The sequence below is a fragment of the Ammodytes marinus genome (assembly GCF_949987685.1).
Source record: "Ammodytes marinus genome assembly, chromosome: 4".
In the NCBI taxonomy this organism is placed as follows: Eukaryota; Metazoa; Chordata; class Actinopteri; order Uranoscopiformes; family Ammodytidae; genus Ammodytes; species Ammodytes marinus.
The window spans coordinates 17,195,267-17,206,533 of record NC_137233.1 but is presented as its reverse complement, the minus strand read 5'-3'; the positions used below and the strand labels follow the sequence as shown (position 1 = coordinate 17,206,533).

At 40.6% G+C, this 11,267-nt stretch overlaps 2 protein-coding genes across 2 annotated transcripts; one reads left to right on the top strand and one right to left on the bottom strand.

The window, feature by feature from the left end:
- Window positions 1-263: 263 nt before the first annotated feature.
- LOC307248956 (transketolase-like) lies at window positions 264-7,990 on the top strand (the record flags this gene model as incomplete). The annotated part of the gene is made up of 14 exons (XM_080025523.1): window positions 264-379; window positions 1,582-1,699; window positions 1,804-1,917; window positions 2,019-2,116; window positions 3,094-3,285; window positions 3,523-3,641; window positions 3,793-3,989; window positions 4,123-4,287; window positions 5,465-5,621; window positions 6,085-6,215; window positions 6,326-6,409; window positions 6,553-6,646; window positions 6,731-6,853; window positions 7,803-7,990. Exons 1-14 carry the CDS (start codon window positions 273-275, stop codon window positions 7,988-7,990), a joined length of 1,887 nt encoding a protein of 628 aa, XP_079881649.1. The 5' UTR covers window positions 264-272.
- A 1,149-nt stretch (window positions 7,991-9,139) lies between these two features.
- Window positions 9,140-11,028, bottom strand: LOC307249242 (uncharacterized protein). Its single transcript, XM_080025886.1, has 8 exons — window positions 11,000-11,028; window positions 10,696-10,736; window positions 10,503-10,574; window positions 10,271-10,339; window positions 10,055-10,105; window positions 9,810-9,872; window positions 9,645-9,719; window positions 9,140-9,542 (listed from the first exon to the last, which is right to left on the bottom strand). The coding sequence occupies exons 2-8, from the start codon at window positions 10,730-10,732 to the stop codon at window positions 9,535-9,537; spliced, it is 375 nt and encodes a 124-aa protein (XP_079882012.1). The 5' UTR covers window positions 10,733-10,736; window positions 11,000-11,028; the 3' UTR covers window positions 9,140-9,534.
- Window positions 11,029-11,267: the final 239 nt, after the last annotated feature.

Below are 11,267 nucleotides of genomic sequence, written 5' to 3'. Positions count from 1 at the left end.
TGTGTGTCTACAGTGTGTCCTTGTGCATCTATGTGCCTGCAAGCCTGGCAGGATAAATCCAGCTTCTCCTCCTTTCTCTCTCTCTTTCTCTCTGGCGCCGTCACTCACACACACACTCATACACACATTCAGCTCCTACTATTTTGCAACCCCTCACTCTCTCTCTCTCTCACACACACACACACACACACACACACACACACACACTCACACTTTAACGGAACGTAGTGAGTCCATATTTCTTGTGCTGAGGAACTTGACATTTTGCCTTAATGGAGGATTACCACAAACCTGACCAGCAGACAGTGCAGGCACTGAGAAACATTGCCAACCGCCTTCGAATCCACTCTATCAAGGCAACTACTGCAGCTGGCAGTGGGTGAGTTGCCCTCCACTTTTTTCTCACACTTGAGCTTTTCAGATTGTGAATTCAATGCACAGTGCACAAGAGTGTGCAAAACATATTGCAAACGTAATACTTTTTTGCAGCATCTATAGCTGAACACCAACAGTCACACATAATGCACTACAGACCTGCATGAACAGACTCACACTGACAGATATACTGTGGATGAAGGTGAAGGAGCCAAAGGAACAGCATGTCCTGCCTTTGTTCTCCTCCTCTACTGATAGGATATCTTGAGCATCAACCAATGCTATTTAATTAGTTGTGCTCCAAAATTTCATTTGGTTAAATTAATGAAATCTAAAAATCTACATTACACGCTGTGCTTTATTCTGCTTTACAGGAAATATATAAATCATGGATTGCAGAAATTTCAATTAAACCATTTGTCATTTGAGTGAAATGCAGTGAACAAACCCAACTCTAAGACACTGTAATCATAATGCACATTAAAATAGATTACTTTAATCTTTATTTCTCTGATAATCAGATTTCCATATTCTGTAAAATGATATAATGGACCTGATGCTCTTTAGTGCATAAGAATATTTCAAAATGTTTAAATATTTGCTTTGACTGGAAGATAAATATTGTTTGAGTTCTGATTTTGTAAAGTGAATGCACTTCCAGTACTAGGCACAATCGACTACCATGTGCAATGCTGAGTGAATGGACTGTTTGTTGCGTTTTGACTTGGTATTGCGCAGCTGCTTCAGGAAAATAATTTCAAAATGTTAATGATAAACCGCAATTTTTAGTATCATGTCCTCTTATAGCTATGTTAAAGAATAGTGTGGTATTGTTCAATCTGTGGTAACACAAAATAAAAAAATAAAAAGATTGGTAGATTTACAGTGACCTGTTTATTCACTGAATTTTAATTTTTAAAAGCACCTATTTTTTAACATTTAGTTTTTCACTCATAAAAGTGTATGTGTACTATTTCCAGTTACTGTACTTTAAAACTCTGGATGATTTCACAGCATCTAACGTCACAACTCTCAATATCACCTGTAATAATATGTATAGTAGTATTCATAATAACTTTTAGTTGTACTTCTCTATGTACATACAGTACACTTCATAATAAATGTGTTCAAACGTGTCAATGTGTGCATGTTGGTGTACTTATGTCTGACATATGGGGTAACAGCAATGTCTCCTCTGTCGTGCAGTCACCCTACATCATGCTGCAGCGTGGCAGAAATCATGTCAGTGCTTTACTTCCACACCATGAAGTACCGCTACGATGACCCAAAGAATTTCAACAATGATCGCTTCATCCTGTCCAAGGTAAGTGGGTTGTACAGAAAGCCTCATTTTTATATTTTGATTTGTGTCTAAATGGTATAAAGAATTGAACTTTTTTCCTGTGAATTATTTACTTACAACCACAGGGCCACGCTGCTCCGGCCCTGTACTCTATGTGGGTTGAAGCGGGCTTCATGAAGGAGAGCGAGTTGCTCAGTTTGTGCAATGTAGACTCTACCCTGGAGGGCCACCAAACCCATGTAAGCTTCACATACGTTGCATGCATTACACTCTCATTGAGCACTTGCAGCATAGCGTCTGGTTTTACTTGATTGTGTGTGCTGTATGCGTTTCGTTTCAGAAGCACCAGTTTGTGGATACAGCCACTGGCTCTTTGGGGCAGGGTCTTGGTGTGGCGTGTGGTATGGCTTACACTGGAAAATACTTCGACAAGGCCAGGTATGCTCTCGACTCATACAGGCGGACACACACACACACACACGCGCACACAATTCTGACCTTTCTTGAACATCTAAATGTATTTTAGATTTCTCACTTTTTTACTTTACCTATGCCCCTTCTTCCCCTGTGGGAAATAAGGCCGCTAGATTTCTCACTTACCTTAAAAAAAATCCAGACACTGACCCAACTATTATTTGATGTACAATACATAATATATAATCATAACATAATTTGATTGATTTAAAGTGATTTTTTTTATCTTGATTTAAATTATAGGTTTGTAACATACCTCTTTATATTGCTTAGTGGTTAAGATGTTCCGGATTCTGTGGGTTTGTGCTGTGGCTACATGCTCTGCTCTCACAATTCTTCTGCTCTAATAATCACAGGCCCAGCAGTCCTATCTCAGTAATGTTTTACCATCCAAGCTGATTTAATCTCAAAATCGAATGTAGGCGTTGTGTTTTCCACCATGTACTAATTCCTAGTCTATTGTTGGAATTTATCATCTCAAACTGAACCTTTTTCCTTTATTTTCCCCCATGTAATGACAGCCAAAAAAAATTATTTATTTTTTCCACTTTTTTATTTTTATAAAACACTTTCTGTATATAGAGGACATCAACGCACACTTAATTTGTATTTACAAATTACTATTTCTTTATATCATAAGTTTACAATTCGTCCCATTGTAAGCTTCTTATGGAAGAAATATTTCAGAGAAAGGTGTGAAACTCACGCAGCCACGCCCCAGGGGCCTCGGGGAGCTTTTATCATGTCACAGCTGGTTAACAGCTCAACTGCCAGTTAATGGAAAGAGAATCAATCGGACTGGAAAAGTGTCTGAGAACGTTTGCGTGAGATTTGCAGCTTCTCTTCAGAGCACAACACCCCACCCACATCTGAATACACACCATGCACACACACTTGGAAACACACACTAATTGTGCAGTCTTGTGTGTTCTCCGCCTCAGTTACCGTGTGTACTGCCTGCTCGGGGATGGAGAGATGTCGGAGGGTGCTGTCTGGGAGGCCATGTCCTTCGCTTCCTACTACCAGCTTGACAACCTGGTGGCCATCTTGGACATCAACCGCCTAGGCCAAAGTGACTCTGCACCCCTGCAGCATCACGTGGAGAAATATCAGAAACGTTGTGAAGCTTTCGGGTAATAGTGCATTCAACTGACTATATTGGAATAGTGGCTGATGGTGTCAATGTAAAGTAAATGCTATGCTGGGAGGTGGAGATAATATAAAGTTAGATTCAACATGCATTATCTGAGGTCTACCCATAACTTTTACATCTGTTCTGGTGCATATCCATGCAATAGACCTGGATGAAGCATACTGTATCGCACATGTTTTTATGTATGGCTTGGATGTGTGTGTTTGTGTGTGTGTAGCTGGTATGCCATCATTGTGGATGGACACAGTGTGGAGGAGCTTTGCAAAGCTCTGAGCCAGCCACGCCATCAACCCACCGTAATCATCGCTAAAACCATCAAGGGCAAAGGCATTCCAGGTAATTGTCACTGTCAACTACTCATCCGCATGCATTGTTCTCACTCTGGTGCATATTACATGCACACAGCATCAGCTTTCCAATCTAACTGTCCACCAAAAAGTGTTTCAATCTACCAATGTGATGCCATGATGTCTATATGTGGTTGAAGCTGCTGAGGATAAGCTGGGGTGGCATGCCAAACCTGTGCCCAAAGACATGGCTGAGATGGTTCTGAAGGAGCTGCAGAGCCGCATCATGAACAGCAGCAAGCACCTGTACCCTCCAACGCCCATGGAGGATTCTCCACCGGTCAGCCTGAGGAACGTCAGGATGCCCAGTGCACCCAGCTACAAGGCTGGAGAAAAGGTCTGTCACCTGTACAGAGGCCGGGCTTCATATCCCCATATTCCCCCTGTTTCTCAAGTGCATCTAAAGAAACCAACAGAGGCTAATAGTTATACACTGGGTAAAGATTGACCAGTAAACTCTTTCTTCATAGATTTCCACCAGGAAGGCTTATGGGATGGCAATTGCCAAGTTAGGCCGCTACAATGAACGTGTTGTGGCCCTTGACGGAGACACCAACAACCTCACCTATTCAGAGATCTTCAAGAATGAGCATCCCGACCGCTTTGTGGAGTGCTACATCGCTCAGCAGAACATGGTAGGAATCCTCGTGAATCTATGGAATTAAGTCTTTGGAAAATATATTTTGTAAGACTTATATTTACTAACAAAGGTATCTTTATTACATATATCGTATTTTTGGTCACTCTTTTTTCAAGTGTGGTAAAATCCTCAAGCAAAACCTCCCTTTATCTCTTTAATGTGGTGGTTTTGATAATTCAGTCTCTCTGACAGTTTTACTCATGAGTTTAACCTTACACATCACAGCTGTGAGTCTGAGCCTGTCCTTTAATTATACATGACTTGTCTATCCATAATGTAAAGGTTGGGGGAAGAAACAACCCACTTGCCTCCCTATGCGGCTGCCGCTGACCCCAGTGGTGAGGCAGCACCCTTATTTTGCCTCCGTCATTATTTTATCTGATCTGGGATTAATAATTTGGAGAGAGGCCATCAGACATTAACTCTGTGAGCTGTTGTGGCTCCAGCAGCAGCCAACTCCAAATGTAGGTCAGGCATGTGTTTGATGATAAGTAGACATGACAAGTGTGTTCAGAAGTAAAATATTAATAAGTGCGGAGGGTGGGACCATCTGGCTGAATACATGAGAAAGTCAAAAGTTGATTAGCGACATTTCTTTGACTTTTGGAAATGAAACGAAAACACATTTGGACGCTATAAAATTTGACGTCGGATTTGTCATGAACACAGATGAATTTTATTTCTTATTAATTAATTTTTCTTACCCCTAATTTTGAATGGAACAACTGCTTGTTAATGTGCAGTTGGGGAAGAGGTAGTATGGTTTATTTGACGGTATCTAGTTTATTTAGCATGACGTTTGCACTTTGGTGGGTGCTGCTGTGCTGTTGATTCTGGCAAAACAAAGGCAGACGTTGTGGGATTGGGGAGAGTTTTGAAAGCAGGACAACGGAAATTATTTTGAAGGCGAAGGTATGAGACTGATTCCACCCATATGAGAATCCAAGCCCCTGAGCTTTGGAGAAAACCCTTCTCACTGAGTCTCTGCTTAAAGGTAGTCTTGGTTCAAAGAGCTTTTTAAATTTGGTTTGTGCCACAGATAATTGACCCTTTTGGGTGATCTTTCTAGGGATTTAGAGGGTAGAGGGCCTGACCTGTATCTACCCTAATTTAGAACATGGAAGATATATCTCTTGTAAAAAAAAAACACACAAAATATATTTATTTTCCAGGTTAGTGTTGCCATGGGATGTGCTGCCCGTGAGAGGAACGTTGTGTACGCTAGCACTCTTGCTTCCCTTTTCACCCGCGCCTACGACCAGCTCCGCATAGCTGCCATCTCAGAAAGCAACATCAACTTGTGTGGCTCCCACTGCGGCCTGTCCACCGGTTAGTTAACTGCTGGAAAGTACCTACCACACTGCAACCCCCCACACTTGTTACCCACCCACACACCTTTATTCCCTCACACTGAAGCCAGACATATCACAACACCTGTTTTCTTATCTCAGTATCCCTAATGTATACAAGAGCGATCTGCGTGTTTGTATTTGTGAATCTGCACGTTTTTCAATCCTTCACTCTTTCCCTCTTTCCCTGTGTTCTCTTCACCGTGACCTTCCTCGGCCCTACAGCCATACTCAATCCTTCCCCCTTTACTCTCTTCCTGTGTACCCTGGAAGCTGTCAACAGGGAACCAGGTGTCCCTCTGTTAGTGCAGGTACAACCGCATGCAAAGTCTGGCTTTGTCTTTGGATCTGCATGCATCAGCTGATCTGACCTGTCAATATCTTTTTGAGGACTGTTCTGAATGCTGGACGTATGACATCAGCTATAAATGTACATCTTACAGGAGAGGAGGGTCCCTCTCTGATGGGTCTAGAGGACGTGGCTATGTTCAGGGCCCTTCCCAATGCGACCATCTTCTATCCCTGTGACGGTGTGTCTACAGAGAAGGCTGTGGAATTGGCAGCTATGACAAAGGTACCAAAAACGAAAATGCATTTTTTTTGTGGAGTATTTATCTATATTAAAAAAAATTTAAAATCTGTCAAAATTCCCCTGTGGTGATTGTCCTGTTTCCCTTTATAAAGGGTGTTTGCTACATCCGAACCAGCCGCCAAGACTGTGCCATTGTCTATAACAGCAGCGAGGACTTCCATGTTGGACAAGCTAAGGTGCGACATTTTTTGTGCAAGCATACCATTAAGAGTGTGAGGAAAAGCAGAAAGCAGAAAAACTGTCTGTCTACAAAATGAACACAACATGCACTGTCAACACTTTTATCTGAAACAGAAGATAATACCTTTCCCTTTGCCAGGTGGTGTACCAAAGCAAAGATGACCAGGTGACTATTGTGGCAGCTGGAGTGACTTTGCATGAGGCCATGGCTGCAGCCGAACATTTAAAGAAAGGTACCGTACATCAAATGCATGCTTTGATCATAAGAAGATAAGATGTATAGTATGCCGTATTAACTGGAGTAACTGAATTCACAGAGAGGATTTCCGTCAGGGTCATTGACCCCTTCACAATCAAACCACTGGATGCCAAAACCATCATGGACCACACACGTGCCACCCGAGGACGCATCCTCACAGTGGAAGACCACTACTATGAAGGTAGGTTTACACAAGAGTTGCTCATACTGTTCAGCCTCTGCATATAATATGAGCATTACCAAACCTAGCAGCAAAAAGCATTTTAGCACAAAGCAGCTGCAGCTCTGTCATTGGTCCGTATCCTCTGGTGTGTTGTGGTGGCATGTTTCCATTGGTTCAGCAACAGAGACGCAATGTGGTGGCATTTGCTCATTGGATGAGCAGAGGCTGACTGCTGTGTGCCCTCATTGCAGACAAGGTATTGGTATTGTGGTGCATTTTTGTAAGTGTGTGAGCCAGAGAGGCAGAGTGCTGTCAAATTTCCTCAACTGAGCATGTGCCCATGGGGCTCTGCGTGACCTAGATAGCACTGACTGCCATGTTAAGAGAAAAGGGATGGGTAATCGCATGGCCCTGACTAGACAAAGGATATTTGGCATCAGTCTGGTGCCCGAGTATCTCATTCATTTTACATCTTGACCAACTGGTCAAGAGTGCATGTTTAGATGTTTCTTGTCCTCTCTATTTACTGTACATGTGGACAGATAGGTCAAAACAACCATTAAAGGTGTCACTTTAGGTTTGGGGGAATTGTGCCGACAATGCATCTCTCAATATTTCAGAATAAAAAACAAACAAACAAACAAAATATCAGAAAATTAATCAAGAACATTATCAGCAGATTAATCGATATTGAAACAAATCCTCAACTGCGAAAAATAAAATCGTGCTTTTACAATAATGATGATTAATAATAATCTAATGCAGAGTATAATAGTATGATAGTCTTTTCTGCATCTGATACTTTTACATACTAACTTATTTGTAACAGAGTATTTTACAGTATGGTATTGGTTCTTTTCCAAAGTAAAGGATCTGAATACTTCCTCCACCACCACCACTGTCCCAATAAATCAAGGAGTCCTCTCATGCCTCCACCTCTCTCATGCCATGACTTGCTGTTCCACAGGTGGCCTTGGGGAGGCAGTGTCTTCAGCTATGGTCAATGAGTCTGGCTTCAGTCTGCATCGTCTGGCTGTGTCCCATGTTCCCCGCAGTGGCAAGCCTCATGAGCTGCTCAAGATCTATGGCATTGACCGTGACTCCATCGCCCAAGCCGTCCGCAAGATGCTCAGCACCTCTACTAATGCCAAGTAATTTTCCCCCTGCCCCACCCACATAGTCCAGTACGTTTTGGATTCACACAACGCCCAGCTTATTGAAGTCCTTCACTGTGAATGCCCCTAAGTGTGTACTGGAGTAATGTGATTTTTGTGCTGTACACTTTGATGTAGAGTTCCACGTTTACCTTTCTTTCATGTATCCATCACATCACAGACAACGACAGAGATACACAAATCCAAGCACACATATCCTCATATCTAAACTCATTGTTCAGTAATCAAATTGTGGCCGTAGCTGACTTTGTTTCTGGTGGATGCTCACCCAACAAAACAATACGTTCTATAACATTTTCAACATGAGTACAATGTGATGCTCTCATTGTGTTTTTTAAATGCGCTTTGATTAACTTCATTAAACTGGAAATGTTTTTTATATTGTTCCAATGTAGCTTTTAGTAAACTGGGTGGGGCGTAGTTTTTAATGACAACAGCGTCAAAAATAAAGTTGTTTGTAGAAGCTAGTTTAGAAAAAATTAAACAAATGTAGGTAGGTCATAAAGAACAGTCACTCAAAAACAACTGACCACATCTTCAAACAAATGGAACATTTGTGGTTTCAAAATTTGCATCATTTTTCTTCAGCACAGGTTTTTTTTTGTTATTGATTTTAAAGTTACCATCAACCTAAGCACCTCAATGTTAATTTGTGCTGTACAACTGTTCCGTACCAGCAGTGTGACAATAATTATTATGTGGTCAGTGGCATCATCTTTTTTTTATTAAACAGGGTGGAGCGATGGAGGCTCTTTGAGTGCTGGGGAATGGAAAATATTACTGTATGTGACTATGAAGGTTACATCTGACTTGAGAACCCAATAACAAACACTTTCTTTGTTACTTGTTACTTGGAATTTTGTATGTACCTTACTTTCATGAAATAAAGCCCTCTGCATTTGAGTTGGAGTGTTTACTTAAGTTCGTTATTTTCCCCCTAGTATATTTGTGTTGATATGTGTAGTTAAAGAAGGATGCATACACAGGAATATCTACTTTTTATTCACACAGTGCAAGTGTAACACAAACCATGAATAATGACAGCACATATTAGTGTCACAGTTCTTACAGCACACATCTTCATAGCTTGTTACATAAATGAATTATTTCTTTAGTGTAAATTCCTGAGATAGCTATAGCCAGCAAAAGATTTGATAACAATGTCTGACAGATACCTAGTATAAGTGCTTGTTTCTATGGAGACAGGCATGATCTTGTAGATAGCAGAGATATTGCAGCCTGTTAAAGGTGCAGTCAGGGACGACTCCAGAGAAGGCTTGTTGATATTTGAACTGATCACCAAAACAAATGCACACCTTCAGAGGCTCTGCCTGCACAGCCTGGGCTGTGTATAAACACTGGACTTTTTTTTCTCTCCAGCAAACACACAGTACAGACAGGTAGCGTACAGTAAGGAGATATTTTCCAATTTTGACATGATTTGGATTAGAATCACTGACGCCACCTTTAATTCACACTCTGTGGTTGTTAACTCCTTCTCCCACTGGGGCTGCTTTGTCATTCTCAGCTTCCTGTCCAAAAGAGACAAATACAATTCTTAAATCATACAAATACCATCAATTACTTCAGCTTTCAATCTATTAGAGCAATCTGCACAGTTTTAAAAGCGTTACCTAGAGAACTGCATTTCCGTTTTGCTCCTCTAATAGCAAACACCATGATTCCACATCCGTACGACAGTGTGTATACTGGAATGAAGCAGATCATGTAACCATAGACACAGGCATTTTCCCAAGGCATCTGCATATCAAACATTCTGTACAGATGTGTGGATTTACCGTGATATGAGTTGAGGTTCAGGATGGCCACAAAAAGTGCAAAACAAAATCCCCAGTAAGAATCTAAAGAGAGTTGGAAGGTAAAGTTAGTTTAAAAAAACTGTTTCAAAATGTTCCAATTGTACTAATTATTTAAATGTGTTAGAGTTGATCACATATTTTGCTATTATCATCAATCTGTTTTAAGTTAACAATACAGTTTTGGTACAAATCATATCCAAATCCTTTTGTTAGTGTGTGCTTACCTCTTCTGACATAGGGAGGTCCTTTACATGCTCTAGTATGGGCTGGCACGTCTGACAGGAAACATACACTATCAACATTGATATCTTCGTTGTTCTCCAAGACATAAAGATTAAGTCATTGTTTAAAACAATATGTCTAATATTTCAAAAATTGCCTTCTTGCAACAAAAAAAAGAATAGGAAGAAAATAAATGAAATAGCAGCAGTTCAGCTTACCAGATAGTATTCCCACAATCTCAAACAATATGGTGCAAATCACAGCAGCGATTGATGGGAACACGAGTGCTGAAAGAGCAAGACAACAATTAAGTTACAGAAGCCACTTTATAAGCTTAAAATAAAAATATGAAGCAAAACTATGTTGGTTTGTTGAACAAACCGGAAACATACATTGCTCCAAATAAGTCTGAATTATTTGACATGAAACTTGAATGCAATGTCTACTTACAACGAAAGGATCTATAGAGGGCTGTTCCACATCCCAGACCAAAGCAAAATGAATAAAAGTGGTAATACTTGTCTGAGAAACATTGAAAAATAATATATTAAAATGAAGAAATAATTAAAAAAAAGGTACATTTAATTTAGGGTGTTGTGTGCCCCTCCCCTTCCCCTTTTAATATAGGCTATAATGTACATACAATGTTTGTAAAAAGCCAAGAGCTCTCCTCCTGTCATGCTCCTGAAAACAAAACATCATCATGATCTCATGGTAAAGAGACAGATCAACATAAATAGCTTGAAGGAAAAATAAGAAGTCGGCTGTTGCCAGAAACACAGCAAGAGAGAGAGAGAGAGAGAGAGAGAGAGAGAGAGAGAACTAAATACAGTGAGAAGCAGAGAGAATATACGGTGAGATATATAGTAAGGCCTATAACATAATTAATTAAAATTCCCACAAATGGAAGACAGACCCAGAAAAACAAGTGTAAGCCACTCACTCACCAACAATGTTCAGGTGCAGGCTAATGCCCTGTAGCAGGTGCAGCAACAGGTATAATCAAACATCTCAAAGACAACTTCCTTAAACAGGATAAACAACCAGAAGTAGTTTGCCAGCACTGAAGGAAAGTCCCGGATAAGATTGTTTTGCTTTCATATTCGGGTGTGTCAAGGCTCAGAGACAACTGAAAACCTAGGGGACCTTTTCCTATTATTTACAGGTTGAATTTTGAATTTAAAGAGTTTGACATCAAGACTTAGAAAAAAATAT